The sequence below is a fragment of the Haemaphysalis longicornis genome, unplaced genomic scaffold, assembly GCF_048455015.1.
Source record: "Haemaphysalis longicornis isolate Haplotype H1 unplaced genomic scaffold, Haemaphysalis longicornis Haplotype H1 scaffold_9, whole genome shotgun sequence".
In the NCBI taxonomy this organism is placed as follows: domain Eukaryota; kingdom Metazoa; phylum Arthropoda; class Arachnida; order Ixodida; family Ixodidae; genus Haemaphysalis; species Haemaphysalis longicornis.
In genome coordinates, this window is record NW_027526460.1 from 113,030,178 (window position 1) to 113,050,524 (window position 20,347).

A 20,347-nucleotide genomic window follows, 5' to 3' on the forward strand; every position below is an offset into this window, starting at 1 on the left:
CGCAGGGAGCATTTCTGTAGCTCAGTGCAGCAGATGACCAGATTTTAACGTTAGGATAGCTATTAAAGACGTACAATGACAGAGAGAAGCGATTCAGCTAGCCGAGCGATCTGATCTTCGTCGTCGTCCAAGTACAAGGGTTTGACTGCAAGTACAAGGGTTTGACTGCATGTATTAGGCTCTGGTGCCTTAAAGCATACGCTGTCAGCGGAACTGCATCAGAAGTGACCTTTTTCACAGGGAGGCAGCGCTCTTTACCCTTTACGATCGGGATGAATCATGAGATGATATAAATTGCGTGGGACGCGGTCCTAGTCCTAGAAGGCTTTGTCCTAGTTGGTAAGGCACCGAGAGGGGGGAGGGGCGGTGGCGGTCGCCTTTATATCCTCTCCGTTGCGTTTTCCGGCGGCTGGTGGAGGAATTTCATACCGTGATGAGTTAAACACTTAATTTCATTACTCTGACATATACATACATATTTTAGATTGTCAGATTTACATATTGATGGGAGTTTATGGGCGCAGTCTATGCCAATACGTGCCCCTGCTTTGAGAATCAGCTTTCCCCTTCTCAGTCTTTAGTGTTTATTTCCTTCAGAAAGACGCGTTTGTCCGCTCGCGTGAACGTCTGAACGCACAGCATGGCTGTTATAGGGCATTCGGAGAACGATACTGAAAGCCAGCAGCGTGCAACGTCGGCAAAGTGTTTTACGTTACGCATCTGAGTTACGGCCCATAGCCTGCGCCGATAGGAAGACCCCTGGTTCCAGATGTGATTGGTCGTAAAACGGGGCGCCTCAGTCTTCCAATCCATCGGCAAGCAGGAACGAACAACAGGGCCACCACTGGGTCGACCGACCCGAAGCCATCAAATCCTCCCCTCTTACGAGGTTCGCGCAAAGTTATATATGCCTTGACGATCCGTAAAGAGCAGCACTGGGCGCCTAGCATTTCAGGCCCCATTATGAAATGCGGGCCTGGTACGTAAAGGAAAAATGGCCCGTTTAACCGATTGAGCGTTGTCTGTAAACGTTGGCGTTTTTCTAATTTCTCTACTTTGTTTGTACAAAATCACGTGCTGTCGATCTGGTTAACTGGACATACTATTAAGATTGTTTTGGGTATTTGCACAAATGCCACGAATAAATCAGATGTAGTGAACCAGCAAAGGAAGACGCTAAAACGCAGCTTTGTCTGGACAAAAGAGATTTACTGTTTTCTACATTTGTTTTTTAAGGTGATAGGGGAACCCGTTACATGCGTGTCTACAGCTGCTATAGCGTATGATAACATATTTATTTATTTATTTAATACATACTACCAGCCACCTCTTGGTAGCCAAGGCTGGGGTGATACAAACTTGCATACTTGCAGCCGTGCAACACAGTGCAGTTCACGGTACAAAAATAAAATCACCACATAGTAGGTTGGCGTGGGACATGTATACTCGGGTTACAGGAGCAACCCAAGAGCGGTATCGAAATACAATCCAACTTTTGTTCACAACACGAAGTGGAAAAGCATGATAAAAGGAACTGAAACCTGCACATGTGACCAGACAGCTTTTAGTACAAACAGGCAATGGCAGCTGATAAGAATGCGTCGGGCGCTGCGATGCTAGTGACGTCACGGGGTAGTTGATTCCAATCGGAAATCGTTCGTGGAAAGAAGGAATATCGCCGAGAATTTGTTTTTGTAAGCGGCATCACTATGGTTTTATCATGCTTTCTCTTCCTCCATCTACTCAGACAGGTCGTCCTCTAAAACAAGGCATGCTTGTGTAAGCGTTTATTATTATCATTTGTTATTATTATTAACTGGCATTGATTGACAAGCCTCCAGAGTAACTAAACGGGGTTACTCGCTTGTTATCTTCTGTAAATTAAAAAAAATACAGCTGTGCCTCTCTACGTTATAGCATTAATAACCCTGTCGGGTGTTATCTACTCGTTTCTGCTCGGTTCTGCCGCCACTTCAGAATGTCTTAGTTAAAAATTTGTCGCCAGTCTCAGCCTTCTAACATCGCAGAGAAGGGCACATGTGGGAGTTGTGTCCCTGTCTTTCTTGATTAATTGTTGACATATGTTTATTTTGCTATTCCGTATACCAGCGTATACCGTGTACCGTGTATTCCGGCAGTTTATTCCGCAGATCCGGCGCAGGCGTGTCTGTGGAATAATCTGCCGGAAAGAGCATGAAAAGAGTCCGTGGAAGCTCTATAAAAGAGTAAAATAAAGCAATACGGCAAAAGGACAGAGTGGTAGCGTCTGAGTTAAGGAAAGTCGGGACCATGACAGGGAGTGCCCAGCCCCTTCCCCACATATTAATTCGCTTGACCCACTTGCGTAATTCGCATGTCCTCGCTACGAACTTGAGCGCACCACGGCAAAGCTTTCTCTGGGCCTGTCCGCGTCCGTCCAGATCTCTTCGAGTCACCTCCTTGGGCCCTGGCTTACAACCGGCATGGCAAGTCGCGCAACAAAAGGGCTCTTAACGTTCCTCCGGAGCACTAGACTTGTCAGTGAGCTATGAACTCTCAGACAAATGACTATATCGCCTGATTGTGTGTGCGCTTTTTGTGTGCGTTTTTGTGTTTGAGTATTCATATGAAAGTGAGAGTTTTCATAGATTTTCATCACACCTTCACCCCCATTTGGTGTAGCAAATCGGGCGCCCAGCCTGGCTGACCTCACTTGCCCATTAAAGATGTTTCTCTCTCTTTCTCAAACTTCCCCAATAGAAGAAAACAGCTTTCCAGCTTGCTTCTTTCCAATGGTTGTGGGTCGATTCAATTCTAGTAGCTGTGTGGCCGCGATGTGCAGGCGCTGCAGCGAGTGCATTCCCGGAGCAATCTTTTAGTGTCCTCTCCAATGCCGCTTTTGCGGGGGCGCAGTGCTACCTGCCCGAGGCGCACCAGCTGCGCGAGTTCGTGTCGCGGCCGCACAGCGTGCGCCTGCACTGCACCATGGTCCGGCACGACACCGAGGACCTGGTGTCGGGCAGCGCCACCTACACGCTCTTCCTCGAGTACCTGGGCGGCCTGGTGCCGCTCCTCAAGGGCAAGCGCGCCTCCAAGTTGCGGCCCGAGTTCGTCATCTACGACCCCCAGCAGCCGGCGGCAGCTGCGGGGCACAAGAAGGGAGAGGGCGGCGGGCGCCAGACGCCCTCATCGCCCCTCCTCTCCGGGCCGGGAGCGCGCCTGGCGCTCGACGCTGGGTCCACGACGGCAGCCGGTGCTGCAGCTTCCAGTCTCATACGGGATGCAGGTGAGTGCATGCACTTCGCGGAGCTGTTGCGAACCAATGCTGTGATTTGATGAACCAACCCGCCGCGGTGGCTCAGTGGCTAAGGCCTTGTTGCGCGGCTGAGCACGAGGTTGCGGGTTCGATTCCCGGCCGCGGCGGCCGCTTTTCTGAATTGAGGCGAAAAGCGAAAACGCCCGTGTGTACGAGATTTCGGCGCACGTTAAAGATCCCCAGGTGGTCAAAATTAATCCGGAGCCCTCCACTACGGCGCGCCTCATCGCCTGCGTTGCGTCGGTGCGTTAAACCTTACAATCAATCAATTTGATGAACCAAGGTTTTATGGCGCAAGGTCGACAGAGGGTAAGGGGGCTTTGGAGATGGCGCCAGGTCTTTATTAGCTGTTAAAATGGGTTCTGAAATTAAAATTTCACTTAGGAGATGGGTGTATAGACACGTTAAAACAATGAATATGGGCATGTAAGGATTAAAAGTCTCGTGATTTGGTGCCTGTTTTATGCCGTATTTTAGAGTGACAGCACTGCGACGAACGACCGCGAGGAAGAAAAAGACTGAGAAAGGGCGCGAGTTGTAACATCGCATCTATAAATGGCATAAAGGCGGAACGCTACGCCCCAGGAAAGTGCTCAACAACAAAGTATCGCTGGAACAAGGCGGCACACGTGTGCTGCACCCTCTACACCAACTTGCCCAAAGGTTGTGTTTCAAAACAGTTCTGTTTCGGATGGGTGCGATTGCCGTTCTCGTGTAATGGTTCACTTCGCTTTTTTTCTGTCCTGTCCAAAGTTGCGCGCGCAGAGCAGTTTGAAGCTACGTAACTTAGCTCTGTAGGCTCATGACATTCTTTCACTGACACCATTGAACATCATTTGGCATAAATGAACAAAGGGACTCTCCAGGCCCCGGCTTGGCGGTGTACGGCCATTCATAGTGCCGCGAACCTTGCATTGGGTTTGTTTGTTTATGTTTTGTTTTTACCGCCCGGCTGCGCCGGTCTGTGTTATCTGTGTGCTTAGTGAAAGCGCTTGTTCCATTTTTTTTATTTTTATGCCGCACGTGTTATCTGCTTTGATAGGGAAAGCGTTTACAACTAACGTCAACAGCCTAGAATAATCTTGCTTGATCTACAGTGTTCTGGATGTAATTCGACGGTTCGAGAAACACTCGCGCCCGAAGATGAATTCCCGCAGAGCAGATGCCGCGGTATTCGGCTCGCCAACGCTCGCCTGCGCACGTCACTTTGTTGACTGCTGCTTCGCCGCCTATGTATTCTTTGAGTTGTTAGGTGAGCACAAGTTCGCTCCAATAAACTTCTTTTCCTTGGAGACAACTGCGTCGTCTTTGGCTTCGTGACAATAGGGTACTCAAGACCACGAGGCAAGAACTTGTTATAATGCGAACAATGAATTGTGGCGGGCGCGGGAAAGCGACAAGGTAATGTCAGGATGAATACTAACGCGGTCTACGAAGCTTCACAGCAGCAACGGTGTAGGAGATGATGGCGGCCACGTTTACTCCTTGGCTAGGGGCCAGGCCACGTGTCAGCTGCGCACCGTAATGCCGATGGCGGCTTCCGTGCCGTCTCAATGCTCCCGCACCAGATGGCGCTATCCTAAGCTGCGCCCAGCGTTTGTGACATTACCTATCCGCCACAGGAAGCGAAGTTTCCCCTCCTGTCTTGTTTCTCCCTTCGTGCCAAACACGCATTAAAGCCACCGTAGAAGATACGAAAACGGTAGTGTCCGGCTCCTTCGCCGTGCCGTTCCTCACTGGTTATAAATGATATGACTGACCCTTAGTTAATTGCTGATTCATAGCCTCGACTGTTTGTAGAGGGCTTAATTAAGCCTTGGAAAAAGGACATGAAACGCAAATGGTGCAGCTATACGATATAGATAAGATAGGCAGAATAGCGGGAATTCATGGTACGCTATGCTAGCGTTCGCGGATATCGTGATCCGACTTCGGGCGCGCGTGCGGGCACGCTATTGGGGGCAGGGCGTCAGCAGCGCTATAAACACAAGCAGAAGACCGTATACACGCTTTGCGAGGTGCCATCTAAAGACTTGAACGCAGGTTAACACGTGAACCTGCTTCCAAGACCCCAAGCACCTGAGTCACTTGGATACTCATTCAATTTATCAATTACATTTCATCTCGCGGAGTTCTGCATTGTCACCCTCGGCACAGGCGATGTTCTGAAAGCGCCATGCCCGTCCGATGCATAGTGTGTATTGAACGACTTATAATGGGCTGTAAAATTTGAATTTCGTGCCACATACATGAACTGAAAGGCGATAAAAAAAGCCGTTCGTCTTGTAACGAACTCAACTGTCTAAATGTTTTGCTCACGGGAATATTGCTGATAATTAGATATGCTACTGCGATGGTAAGTAGGAGTAACGTGGACATAAAAGAACACTTCCTAAGCCGTCCCCCTGGCGTATCACAAGCGTGCATCAATTGATGCGCAAGTCCTGGATGTAATTTGTGGATGCGATGAAAAGCTCGCGCATAAATAAAACGGACACGAGAAACGTTTAGTGTTGTGTTTTGTATGGTAACCAGGGAAATATTTTAATTCACTTGCGTTGCTTGCAGCGCTCAGCGCAGCCCTGGCGGCATCGGACAGTGATGCTGACGAAGGCTGTGCATCGTCTCCGGGCCGCCGTAGGAGAGCGGCGCGCAACGCAGCGGCCGCGGACACAGCTCTCGTGGTGGACGTACGTCAGTTTCCGCCGTCTCCTTCACAACCCTTCCCATCTCCGTCAACGATAGACCCGGTCAAATCTTTTATGAAGATCATCATTACATCATCGTCATAATCATATCAGCCGAACGTTTATTTATTTATTTATTTATTTATTTATTTATTTATTTATTTATTTACATACATACACTAAGGGCCCGGGGGCATTGCATAGGGGATTAGCTTCCAACACAGAAAAAAACACTTCTTGACAGTAATATTTGGAGAAATAAGCCCTACGAACACTAAAACCGACATTAAAAACAAAAAAAAAGAAAAAGAGTGAAAATAACGACAGAAGCCCTAAAAAAGCAAAAAATCACAAACGAAAAACCGCAGTACATAAAAAATTCCAGGCCATCCGCATTAACGCGAAACCTGGGGAGGGGCGAAGCATGCAGTGAATAACTGTATTCAAACATGTCTTAACATTTGAGCAACACGCACTACCACGCTTTTTTACTTCATTGTATCTCTCTCTCTTTTTCCACACGGCATGCGCTGATTGGGCGCCGGAGAAGCGCCAGAGGGAGGAGCAATCGCGTGCTTGCTGAGGTGGTGGCGCCCTCTCTTGCGCGGAACCAGATTTAAGCAATTAAATGAGAAACAGACTGTCCGTAAGTTGTCTTCTGGTCACAGGCCGCAGCTTGCTAAGAAGTATGCTTTACAGGAGAAAACCTGTTTGAAACACATTTTCGAGACGAAATTTAACATTTTTTGATAATGCAATGAAATCCTGATTATTCCTGTATTTTAAATTAGTTTAAATCGTGTTAGTTTATTTTGAACCGGTTTTATCCATCATACGCTTGTTTTTTGACCACCATCGTTTGAGAACTTGATTTACCGTGACTACAGGAGACGACGACGACAGGAGACGCCGACAGCCCGAGCCCATAAGGTGCTTCGCCCCTAATAAGCATCACAAGAGTTCATTTCCAAAGAAGGCTAAAAGGGCAGTTTGAAATGAAGACGTGTCGGTTAAGTTGGCTGCGTGTGATGCCAGCGAATTCTATTCGGCGATGCTGAGCAAGAGCGGGGGAGTTATAATAAATGTTTGTTCTCGCGAATATCAGGTTATCTTTATGCGCATGATCAAGACGAGGTGACACATGAGCGGCTGGGCGAATGTGAGTGAGTGGAAGCGAGTGGGTGCTATGATACAAGAAGTGGAAGCATGATATTCTGGAAAACGTTCTGCGCAAGGTGGGGGCAGGAGTTCAAGGGATTTGTTTAGTGAAAATACACTTTGCTGCCGAGAGTATGACAATAAAATTAACCTTGCATCTTTATTTCGGGCGGACTCTAATAAGTTCGTAAGATTATGATGGTAGAAGTGCCATATTATCGACGCACACTATAATTACGCCTAATCAAAGAAACATAAGCATGAAATGTGGTAATAGCCTGCCGTAAACGGTGCTTTAGTGGTCCAAGTTTTTTAAGTGCTTTGCTAGTTATAACTTCGATATGAGAGTTCTAAGACAGGTTTTTATTAAAAATAATCCATAAATATTTGAATGAAGGAACGGGTTCAACTAACGTATGGTTAGTTATATATCTATTTGGAGATTGATCACTACTCATTGAAAATTTTATATTTCGTCTAATCTGTATCAATTTCCATTTGCCATGTGCGACACCAGTCTGTTAACTTTGTTAGATCGGACTGTAAGGTAACCACGTCATCGGGATTAACTATCGTTTTAAAAACCGCACAGTCATCGGCGAAAATGGGGGAGTCAATATTCTTAGCTATGTAATTTATATATATTAGGAACAGTAAGGGTCCCGATACTAAGCCCTGTTGTCCCTCAGATTTGACGTGCACACTTTTAGAAAAGACATTACCGATTTTCACTGCCTGAGTTCGAATACTAGAAAATCCTCAATCCAACGAGTGGTGTTAGCGTCCAGCTGGAGATTACAAATTTTTAGCAGCAATAACTTATGGGGCACTCGATCAAACGCTTTCGACATGTCTATGAAGATGGCAACGACGTAAACTGAAGAATGCAAAGGAGCTGAGGATCAGTAGCGAGTACAAACTGTTGAGTATGACATGATCAATTGCGTCTGAAGTCATGCCACATGTCTAGAAGAGGATTGTTGAGGTTCAAGGGACTCATTATTTGAGAATAGAGTATATGTTCTAATACCTTGCAGCGAACTGACGTAATAGAAATGGGTGTACAATTAATAGGGTTAGATCTATCACCGCACTTAAAAAGGGAAGTTACTTAGGCTATGCTTCAGTCGTCTGGGATGAGTGGGGGGTCTAGTGATGGCTGAAAGATTAGAGGCAGAACAGATGATGACTTATCAAGCCTGGGTTTTAATAGTTTGATGGTGATGCCATCAGGTCCAGGACTAGTGCTAGGAGAAAGCCGATCGATTGCGCAGGATACGCCATTTTCAGTGATGGCTATTAAAGGAAACGAATGTGGCATTTCTGCTTCTGTTAGAGATAATGATTCGCATTCGGGAAGTTCATCAGTGAATACATCATTAAAATGGTTATTTGAAACTTTCCCGCATAAATTGAGTGGTAGTGGTAATGTACTGCCACCACAATTTTTTAATGCAGTAACTGAGTTAATGGTTTTCGGGTTCACTGTGCGCCAGAACCTCTTTGGGTCGGTTTATAGTAGCGTTTGTAAAGTCGAATTAAAGTATTTATCTTTCACTTCCACAATCGCTGTCTGTGCCACTTCAGCAAGCTTTTTGTACTGCAGCGACGGACATGGGAAATGCACGTTACAGAGCGGAATAGACGCGATAATCGATTATGTCCGCCCTAGAGGCCTCGAGTGCTCCCCCCCCAAAAAATCCGAACTCTTAATATACAGACCCACTAGCAGAGGACGCAAACGGGAACCTGCTACACCTAACATCGAGCTCTACGCAGGCAGCCAACTCATTCCTACAGTGGCCAGTATCCGAGTGCTTGTCCTTAAAATTCAAGATAATGGCCGCCATAAGGAAACCATTAAACAACTAGAGAAAAGCACGCAACTAACCATGCGATTGATTGCACGGGTAGCAAACAGGAACAGAGGCATGAAAGAAGAAAGCCTAATACGACTCATTCAGTCATTCGTGCTAAGCAAAATTACTCATGTGACTCCCTTTCTCGATTTCAAAGCGGACGAGAAAATAAAAATCAATGGCCTCATCAAAAAGGCGTTCAAACAAGCGATCGGACTTCCATTCAGCACTGCAAATGATCGTTTTGAAGCGCTGGGCGTTCACAACACGCTTGACAAATTGGTAGAGGCACAGAGAACGGCCCATTACGAAAGACTATCCCAGAGCCAGGCCGGAAGACACATCCTTCGTTCGCTAGGAATAGCATACGAAACACAGGCGGGTCCTAAAGAGGATATCCCCCCTGAATGGCGAGCTCACCTCGACGTTCCCACACTACTCAAAGCATGGATCCTGTGCATAGCGTCGAGCGCAGACGGGAACGAGCACGCGCGCTAGACAAACGATTTGAAAGATCAGAGGCCGTAGTCTACGTAGATGGAGCCGAATATCGTGCCCGTGATGCCATGACGGTAGCGATAGTCGATCGGCAGGGGCAACTACTCACTGGCGCTTCGCTCGCTACGGTGCGACCTACGGAGGGTCAGGAGGCGGCCATTCCCGTGGCCATATCCAACACCAGCGCAAAAATATTTGTTAGCGATTCGAAATCGGCAGTTAGAAATTTTGCAAAGGGTAGGGTATCGCCTCGAACCACGAGCATACTCGCGAAAGCGAAAAATGTAAGAAACATTCAAATAACGTGGACACCAGCAGTGCAGCACACTCGGGTCTGACAAGAAACGAGAGGGCCCACGACGCCGCCCGAGGTTTAAGACCAGGCAGACGTCGACCCCATCTCACCCCACCTCGTCAGGTCGGAAAGAGATCGCATGGTGTCGTACAGAGAAATCATTGATCTTTACAGGTTGGCAAGACGAAAGTATCCCGCCGCGCACCGCAACCTCACTAAACGGGACGCGTTAAGGTGGAGGCAGTTACAGACGAACACGTTTCGAAACCCGGTTGCGCTCAGTCGCTGCTACCCGAAATATACTCAGTAGATTGTAAGATATGCGCGGGTCGGGCGGACCTCTACCACATGTTATGGTCGTGTCCCACAAGGCAGAATCAAAAAGGTGCAGCAAATGCTAGGTGCAACTCATTTATTATAAAGGAAACGGAGAAATGGGAGACGGCTTTGCTCAGCCCAGACCCGGAAGTGCAGCTTCGGGTCGTCCGGATGGCCGAGGCCGCCGCCAGAATCCAAGGACTTCTGGTTGACGACTGAGGAAGAGGGCAGGAAGACGAGTAAAAGACACCACCTTCTCCTTCGCCCCTTTCCTTCTTGACCCCATCGCAGGCATAATAAAAGTATCTACTACTACTACTACTTCGAAATGACGCCAAACAGCTCCAGCATACGAAATTAAAGCAAGCGAAAAATTAACAGAACTCCCGCTGGCGCAGTTTCAGGCAGGGGGCGCGCGAGCACTGCGAAGGCGGGAAATTTGAAATGCAGCAGTGAGCGGATAACGGTGCCACAGCCCATTAGGCGAATCACTGCTCTGTACTTCCGACAGCTTTCACACTGAGCGGAACGGCTTTAATTTTTTTTACAAAACTGCCTTGCCGGAGACGAACAGTTCACTCTTGCGCTCCTTGTGCCGCAGGGCATCTCGTTGTCGTCCGCCCAAGGCTGCGGCGTGGCCGCCTCGGTGGGTCGCCGGGAGCTGCTGTACACGGACGAGCTCCCGGAGCGCGAGAAAATCGTGGCGGTGACGTCCAACCTGTGGGGCACCAAGTTCAAGGTTCTGGGCCTGGCCCGCTGGCTTCCCGCATCGCTGGGGTCGGTCACGTACCGCACCAGCCTGCTGCACCTGCAGCCTCGCCAGATGACGCTGCTCATCAAGGAGCTGCAGGGGCCGCAACCGCCATCCTCTTCCTCATCCTCATCCGCAGCATCCTCCTCCTCATCGCGCACGCCCAACGCCGGGGGCTCGGCCGCGCTGGTGCTGCACAACGGCACGACGACGGGGCTGGCGGGCTCGCCGGCGGGATCGACCGCCGGGCAGGGGGCGACGGTCTTCTCGGAGGACGAGGATGACGACATGTGCGGTGAGTGCCATTCGAATCTGCCCGTAAGCGATCAGAAAAGAGATGGGCCAAGAACCATCGCAATCAGTAGGTAGCAATACTGTTGGTATAGTTGGGCAAGGTCGAAAACTTTTGTTATACGCGGGTCTTACATTGGGGGCCTGTAAGCTATAAGTAAACTTCTGAGACTCTGCCAGAAATTGCAGCAGGGAAAAAATCTGCAGAAATTCAGACAATAGCCTACTAATGCACAGCATTCTTATTGCCGCTTCTCTAGAGTGTGAGTAGCCAAATATACCTACGAGTAGCGAAAGACGTTGGATTATTATAGTCTTTATAAATTTTCTTTTGTTTATTTTCGCCAGTGATGTATATATATATAGAATTATAGCAACGATGTGCCTCTACTTTGCTAATTATTGATTTTTCTCGAAGAAGCAAAGGGTCCGCAGACTTGGCCCATTTACGCTATTTTTATACGTATTTCAATCGTTCTTTTGCGGACTTTTTTTGTTCTTTGGTTTTGGAACGAGGTGGCTAGGATAGGCCATTTTTTGTGAGAAAAATTATTCTGTTTATTCCGCCGATTATCTCCATTTACTTTATAATGATGATCACTGTTTTTTTTTCTTAGGCCAAATCCGGGCGTTACACGGTTCACCATTTTCGGTATTCTTAACAGCGAAGCTGTTTAGCCAATCGTAATTTTCCGTGTCCGCAGTCAAAAATACCAAGAAATTTCTGAGTGCGCGCACATGAGCGCCAGCCTCGCGGCGACCGTCTGGCAGTTAACAAAACCAATAAAATGTGTAGCGCTCATGTGTGCGTGCCTCGAGGCGACTGCCCAGCGTCCCCGGCGCACGTCTATTGGTTGGCCAAGATTGGCCAACTTATGAAGGTTGGCCGAGATTGGCCAAAAGAAAAAAAAGCTAGCGTTCGCCGTAGTCGTGGCAGCACTCGCTAGGAACGAGAAAGACGTGTCATAGCGTACGCCCCTCCATGGTGACGTCCAATGATTATCACTTCCAAAAAATGAGAAGCTCACACTTATAGCAACAATGATGGAGTGACGCCGTTGCGGCAGCGAAGAAGAAGCCAATGGGCTGCGATTGTGAACTTAAACCTCCATGATTGTCGTGAAGGTTGCGGACAGCTTTGCTACGTTCAAGTCTTTTATGCGCTCGTGTGAGCTTCCTTGATTTTTTATCGTATTTCGAAGGTGTTTTTCGCGGAATTTTTTGTTTATGCTTGAGCGTTGGGGGAAGATGTATAAGATGCATATTTTTATTTGGCAGACCCTATACGTGAAAATTTTATTTTTTCTATTTTTTATGTCTAGGTTTTTCAAAATTCTCTTCGACCAATATCTCCATGTACAAAATCTGCATTTTCGTGGAAATGCAGGGCATTACACGTTTTTCCGCCATTTTCGCCATATTTTGTTCGTATTTTGAACGTTTTTTTCTGGACTTTGTTGATTTTTGGGTTTCGGTAAGAGTGTATACGATGCATATTTTAGATTTTGTCGGATCATTCGTGTGAATTTTTTTTCATTTTTTCTATGTTTTGTTTTTTCAAAATTATGTTCGATCAATTATCTCATCTACGCCATTGTAACGATACTGATGTTTTATTGCCAAATCTGCGTTTTCGTGGACAAGCAGGGCGTTACAGTGTGGTTCCCCATTTAGCGGGGAACAACACACGGGTTTATCGGGGAGATGTGTCAGATGCGTATTTTTGATTTTGTCAGGTCTATTTTGTGAAAATTTTATTTCTTGTAGTTTTTCAATTTTTCAATTTTGGAATTCTGTTCGACCAATTATATCCATTTGCGCCATTATAACGATTGCTGCTAGTTATTTCGCCAAAAATGCATTTTCGTGGAAATCTAGAGCGTTACGTGGTTTTTTGCCACTTTCGCGCTGGTTTATTCGTGTTTTGAACGTTTTTGCGGACTTCGTTGCCCATTCTTCGGTTTTAGGGGATGTATAGGGTGCATATTTTTGCATAGGATGCATATTTCTGGTTTTGTCAAATCATTTTAATGAAAATTTTGTTTTTCAACATTGTTCATTTCTTGTTTTTAAAAATTCTGTTCGCCAATTATCTCCATTTAGGCTGTTATAACGATTACTGATGTATTTTCCTCCAAATCTGAATTTCTGTGGAAATGCAGGTTATTACACGGTTTTTCGCCATTACCGCCATTTTTATTCGTATTTCAAGAATTCTTTTTCTGACTTTTTCTTAATTTTGAATTTTTTGGGAAGAGATGTATACTATGCATAGTTTTTATTTTGTCAGATAATTTTTTTTGTTTTTCTCATTTCTTATTAAAAATTCTGTTCGGCCAGTTATCGCCATTGAGGAGTATAAAGATTACTGGCGGTATTGCCAAATCTGCATTTTTGTGGGAATGCAGGTCTTTGCACGGTTTCTCGCCATTTTCGTCATTTTTTAGTATTTGAAATGTTTTTTTCTGGACATTTTTGCTTATTCTTGGGTTTGGGGAAGAGATGGATAAGATACACATTTTTGATCTATTCCGATCATTTTCGTGAATTGTTTTCTTTTTTGCTCTTTCGAAATTCTGTTTTGAAAGTATTTCTATGCTATTATAACGTTACTGGTGTTTTCTTGGCAAATTTGCATTTTTGTGGGAAGGCAGGACATGGTTTATCGCCATTTCTTATGCGTATTTTGAACGTCTTCTCACGGAATGTCTTGTTTGTTCTTGAGTTTTGCGTGGAGATCTGTCAGACGCATACTTTTTGTTTTCTCAGCTCATTTTTGTGAAAATTGTATTTGTTGTATCTTTTCTGAATTTTAAAATTCTGTTCAAGCAACTATTTCCATTTGCGCTATTACAAAAATTAGTGGTATTTTTTTCGCCAAATATGCACTGTTGTGGAAATGCATGCATTACAGGCTTTTCTGCCATTTTCGCCTTTTTTTATTCGTATTCTTAACGTTTTTTTGCGGACTTTTGTTGCTTATTCTTTTATTTCTGGGGGGACGTGTACACGATGCATATTTTTGATTTTGTCAGATCATTTTCGTGAAAATTTTATTTTTTCTACTTTCCTTTTTTTTGCGTCTTTAAAGTATGTTCGACCAGTTATTTCCATTTACGCTAATGAAACGATGACAGGGTTTTTTTTCGCCAAATTTGCATTTTTGTGGAAATGTAGGAGAGTTAGGGGTTCTTGGCTGAGGGGGTGCTCGTTAAAGAAAACCAGTTAACCTACAGCAACGCTAAATAGTAGCCACCCAGTGTTGCTCTCCGCATACCACAAGTAGTACAATTCGTTGCTCTTAGATTTACCGCGCGAAGCCGGTGTAATGACAATGGCCGAGTAAGCTTTTAACATATGAAATTTAACGTATCCCTTGAGGCGGCTTGTAGACACGCTTCCCGCTGTAGTGAGGCGTCGTACGAAGATACTTCAAAACGAAAACGCTGACCATACTAGTGCTTCGTTCAGCAGATATTTTGTCAGCGGGAAGTGTTGTGTATACCTGGCCGTCACGGTCTGACCGCCGCTGACGTCACAGCCATATTAATATACAGTCCATTTCTTATGATAACTTCTGGGGACTGGTGCTTCGTAGGTTAGTGCTCGCTTTTTCCATGTATTTTATACGCCGTGAACACATCGCGTGTTTACCAAAGCATTCCGCTTCGAGAGCGCCGAGTTGGTCCCCTCACGGGTGCTGTTCTGGCGCCACTGCTTTTCTTTAGACCCCATGGCGAGCGACGAGGCCGCTGCCCCGATCGCCCCGATGACGCCCAAGAAGCGCTGCGGCATGGGCCGCAGCCCCGGCCTGCCAGACCCGGAGACCGGCGTGCTGGCCGGGGACCGAGACTCGACTGGCGTCCCGGGATGCCCCGGCGGCGGCTGCGGCGGCGAGGAGTACCTGATGCTCGAGACGACGGCCGAAACCGGCGCACAGCGACTCACGCTGCGGCAGTCAGGCCTGAGCCGTCCGCACGGCACCTTCATGTCGCTGACCGCCGACGCGCTGCCCTGCACTTCCGCTTGCCAGCCGAAGGAAGAGGAGGCCACCTCGCCGTCCAAGAGGCCCCAGGCCGAGCTCAGGCACGAATCGAAGCCCGGGTGCGTGATGCCCTTGGCGCTCTCCCCTCTGCGATTTCCCTGCATGCCTCACTGATAATTTATGGGAAGTAGTCCGAACGTGAGTTCCCTGCTAGTAGTCAGAAGATGAACAAGGAAAGAATGAAACATCCTAGAACGTTCGTAAGGACGTGGTTGGATCTTCTATCCCCATGGCGTGTCCGCATGCGCTGTGCTGTGCTGACTTGGGCTTCAGCGACCGCCCCAACTCCTGCTTATCCGATCTTCCCGCGCAGGTTACGGCGTGGCGGCGTCGCGGCGGCGGGCCGCAGCAGCCGCCTGTCTCCCGAGCTGTCCCCGGAGGGCGAGGCGCCCCTGTAGGGGGAGTCGGCCCCCCACAGGACAGGCGCGGCGACCTCCGCGGGAGCAGCAGCGGCTGTCCGGCACCTGTTGGACCCGGTGCCTCGATGGGCGGACAAGGCCGCCGAGCTCAAGTTCATCGACGACGAGCAGCCCGACGAGGGGGTCGTCGGGGACGTGGCCTCGGTGCTGCTGCTGAGCCACCACCGCAACCGCAGCAGCATCGGGCCGCCCAACGCCGACTTCCTCGTGGGGGACCCCAGGAGCCGGGGATGCGACGCGCGCCGGCTCACGCTCCGCTCGGGCTCGCCAGCTCCTCAGCAGCAGCAGCAGGCTTCGCACAGCGTGGCGTCTTCAGCAACGTCCCCGAAGGCAGTCGGAGATGACGCCGTTGACGCGACGGCAGCGCTGTTCCTCGACAAGGTGAGTGTGGGATGTAAGAAGGGGGAAAGTTAGCGCTGAACTGTGATGCTTATCCATGAAAGGAACCTGTGGGTCATTTGCTACTTAGGGGCATTTAAACGAGCTCGTACGCGTTGTCCCTTTAGAACCAGCTGCCCCTAAAATAAATGGTAACAGGTTATTTAATCGGATGGTACGATGGCGCGTGCCTTAGGTAGTTCGTCTTCGCGCACTTACTTTCATAGGCTTCCGTTTCACCTAAAGTTAGAGCGAGAATTTTAATCCAGGCCCCATCAGTTTTGCAGAGCGTAAACCTGGTCATATGTCGTGCGCTGGCGGGCTGTGATAGTGAAGAAATATACGAGGGCAACATTTTCTCGCCTTTTTGCGAGCACAGTCCGCTATGCAAAAATCGAGCATGCTGTACGTGTACGCTGAGTTTTTTCCTTCAGATAAAAAGAAGGCCATGTTTAGGGTTGCAGCAATGGAGAGAGTAATAATGTTTCAAAGGGCTAATAGGCTCATCCTGGCAGGTTGACTCGGTATGTCAGGTGGCAGCACAGAACTAGTCCAGGTACTATGGGGGGCTGCCGTGGCAAAGCCGTCAACACATTATTCGGGCACTATACTCAGGTTTGTCAAAAGAATTGAGTCACCACATTTTCCCACATTTTGTTTCGACGGCTTGCAGCAGAACATCCGGAGCAGTGAAGAGCCTGCCTGTGTCTGCGATGCGTCCCACAACTGTTCTCCGGCCACAGCACGAAAGCAGCTCTTCGCAGAAGAGAACCCTTTCGTGTGCACCACCAGAGGGAGGAGCGCCGCCACGGGATGCCTGGCTAACGGCGCCTCAGGGACCTCTTCATCCCAGGGCGAGGACAGCAGCTCGAAAGGCAGCGTCGCGGCGTCTCCGCCGCAAACCACGACGTGCCTGAATGGCAGCAGCTGCTGCTCCGAGGACGAAGGAAACCGCACGACAAGTCGGGAGAGCACGCCTTCGGCGAGTCCGTGCCGGCTGCCTCGACGGCATCGGGGTTCGCTGCCCATTCCCGGCGGAAGTGCGTCGTCGGCAGCCGGAGGTAGTTTCGGAGACGACAGCAGTGGCTCGGCGCCGCCGTCTCCCGCACTGAGCCGCAGCATCCCGTCGTCGCCGGTGACGGGTCGCAAGAGTCGGCAGCAGCAGCTGCGAACGCTGCTCTACAGCCCGCTGCTGCTGCGCAGAGTGCGCGGTGGCGGCGGTGGGGGAAACCATCGGCAGACCCGTGGTCTGGACAGCTCGGACGAAGAAGGCGGCCAGAGTGGCGAAGAGGTCCTCTCGGACGGCTTCCGCGACCTCGAGAGCATGCAGAAGGCGTACATACGAAAGAAGGTAAGGCAGTACGAATGATGTAATGTCACTACCCTACAATTCAAAACGTCGTTATTCAAAGTCACATTATTGTTAGCCGACCTCCCTCTTGAAGCTGAAAGGGGGACACAGCACAATCCTGCTTCTTCTGTCTTCTGCGGCGTTGCAGTTGAAGAAGCGACACGGAAAGGTGCATCAGCAGGAGATGCTTCCCCCGAGCAAACCTCCGCCCATGTATCGGGAGTTCGTGCTGCACAACAAGGCGCCCCTGTGGAACGAAGTGAGCCAGGTCTACCAGCTGGACTTCGGCGGACGCGTTACCCAGGAGTCGGCCAAGAACTTCCAGATCGAGTTCAAGGGAAACCAGGTGACGACGGAATGTGCCTTCTTAGCGCTCACACGATCGAGTAAATAGATCAGTAAATATCCGTAAAATAGAATGGGATACTACTAGTGATATGGAGTGAGGTGTAATGCCTCGAAATCCGCAGTAACAGGTAGAGTGTTGGGAAATACGACGCCGAAAGCATGCGCTTCTACTGACGTGTGTGGCTAACGTAAGGTGCATTATGATAGGCAGAAGGCAAAGCGCGATCACTGCATTGAGGACAGCAGACTTGGAGTAACTATATGGAATTGCGACTCAGCCCTTTCAGCCCTGGTGTGTTCATTTGACGACGCCACACAAAATATTTTCTAGTGCCTTGAGAACTAAACCAATACTGCTGCTTTTCTGGTCAATAGTTCTACAAAGTTGCCTTTTGCGATAGACATTGCCATTGTTGCCTTTTCGCGGAGCTGGAAGCTAGGAAAAACAAGAAGCTCGAGGACACAAGGTATGACGACGCGGCGTGGAAGAGAACTGAAAACTTGATTTTTCAGAATATCCATAAATCTGTAAATACTCTCACCGCCAGCTTTATTTTTCGCTCTAAACTCAGGATCTCGTAAATTTTAGAAAAACAAGGAACAATTTTTCTTCTCGAAACCGAAATTTTACTGCCTAATGACCTAATTATTTGTCATGCCTATCAATTAATTATCCCCTCACTTGGTCGTTTATGGGCATTTGGAGTCTAAAACTGCATAAAACATCATGAGGAGAAACAATTTCGGCTCGAAACAAAGAATTCCAAAGCTGGAAGGGTTAGACATGAAACAGTTTTAGGCCGTGTGCCGTTATATAACGACGTGAAAAAGAACAAGCCTCGCAAATCCGAATGCCCAATGACAAGCAAAATGACCCTTTATTCATATATATAGCGCCAGTGTATCTCCCCAAAGGACAGCACTTCCCGGGCATGACTGGCTTTCATCACGACAGATGGGGTTATTGTATTGCACTCCACAGGCGGACAAGATGTGAATGCTTTCTATCGCCAAAAGAGCAGCGACGACCACTCCTCATTTGCTTCCTAAACCGTCGCCTCCTTATGTCTCCATTATGTTGAAAAATTGACTGACTCATTTCGGGCTTTCCCTCCACCCTTTCCCTCCTGCTTCACTCCTTATCACAGGTGATGCAGTTCGGCCGCATCGACGGAAACGCCTACACGCTGGATTTCCAGTATCCGTTCAGTGCCCTCCAAGCGTTTTCCGTCGCGCTTGCCAATGTAACCCAGCGGCTGAAATGACAAGCTGCACTCTTCAAAGCGCACCATTGAACATTTGAAACCCGGCTGTGGCCCGCCTTCGAGCGCCCTCTCCTTCCCCCGCCCGCGGCGCGAGGGGAAAACGTGCAGGCAGCAAGCTCAACTGTGCTCCCGAGGCGGCTGTGAGGTGACGTGGCAAATATCGAAAGGGCCAGAAAAGGGTGGCGTTGCCTGTGAGGCCTGCCCAAGGCATCGAGGAACTGTAAAGATGGCGGCCTGTGTACGTGCGACGTCCCGCAGCTCTTGAAGCAAGGGCTCGCGGCTAGTTAGGCTGTCATGGAGACGCGGAACGACCAGGCTGCAACGTCCAAGCGGACGTGCACTGCAATCTTCGCGTCTGCGTTCCTACGCTTCTGTGAATGTTTTGTTCAAGCGGTCCCCTGTTGCACCAAATGTGTTGTTAGTGCGTCGCTGCGGCGAGTGCAGCGTCCTGTTTTGCTCTGTTACGAAGCTGCATCGTTATGGTTTGTGCGCCTTACCAGTCCGTACGGAGTTGAGGTATCTTAATTACCCCTTGTCGCAGCTGTGCAAGTGAGCTATCTTGGGAGGAAAGTGTATATTTGTGTGTGCGGTATTGAATATTTGGTTGATAATTAATTACGAAGGTTTAATGTTACGCGTTTTGTTCAACGTCATGAAAATGCTCAAAGTGAGCCCCATCTTTGGGAGTAACATTGCAAAAGTGTTGCATGGGCAACCTTGGTTAACTCTTTCGCCCGGGCATGGGCAGCGTTTTCAGAGATGACATGTTGTTGTAGTTGTCTCTCGTACTCCGTTTAGGGCTGACACGTTTTCTTTGTAGAGATGCAGCTGAGGGCATTAACGTTTTTCGAACGGAAGACATCACGTCAACAGTAATTAGAATCTCAACGTTGTTCAATTATCGCCATGTGTTCGCTTACACTTATAATTCGGGGATTTCGCCAGCGCTTGTCAACGTTTAATGTGGGTGTCATCTACGCACTTTCAAAGTCCTCAAAAGGCACTGAGCTCCACTGAGTCACATACGCTGCTAGAGGCGCTGATGCTATTGTCTTGCGGTAAGGAACCGAGGCTTTGGTTGGTTTTTCTGTATTACTTAAGAAGCTGCGAAAAAAAAAACTGCGTGTCTGTTGTACCCACGAATATAACCATGGGAATATAATTTGTTTAGTACATTCACTTACGCACTCCATGGTAACGCAGGAGTTCGTTTGTAACCTTCCTAATTCGGTGTCATAGCTTGCTCCTGGAAGTCTCCCTCATTTACTCCCAGAGCACCGAGCAGTCACTGACCTGAATCTCGTCCATCATCAGCGACTACACCTACCTTCCTGACATAGAATTGCTAAAAGTCCCACAGTTCTTTCAGTAACTCAACGCGTTTTGTTA

The 20,347-nt window shown here is 48.3% G+C and overlaps 1 protein-coding gene across 1 annotated transcript in view; it reads left to right on the forward strand.

The window, feature by feature from the left end:
• The window catches only part of Tusp (WD40 superfamily protein Tusp), a 159,231-nt gene extending 139,170 nt beyond the window's left edge, over positions 1-20,061 (forward strand). Inside the window, exons 7-14 of the mRNA XM_077685015.1 lie at positions 2,893-3,265; positions 5,864-5,985; positions 10,712-11,156; positions 14,881-15,260; positions 15,596-15,997; positions 16,668-17,345; positions 17,494-17,691; positions 18,842-20,061. Of these exons, the coding sequence (XP_077541141.1) occupies positions 2,893-3,265; positions 5,864-5,985; positions 10,712-11,156; positions 14,881-15,260; positions 15,596-15,997; positions 16,668-17,345; positions 17,494-17,691; positions 18,842-18,958 (2,715 nt within the window). The 3' untranslated portion in view covers positions 18,959-20,061. The remainder of the gene's footprint in view (positions 1-2,892; positions 3,266-5,863; positions 5,986-10,711; positions 11,157-14,880; positions 15,261-15,595; positions 15,998-16,667; positions 17,346-17,493; positions 17,692-18,841) is intronic.
• Positions 20,062-20,347: the final 286 nt, after the last annotated feature.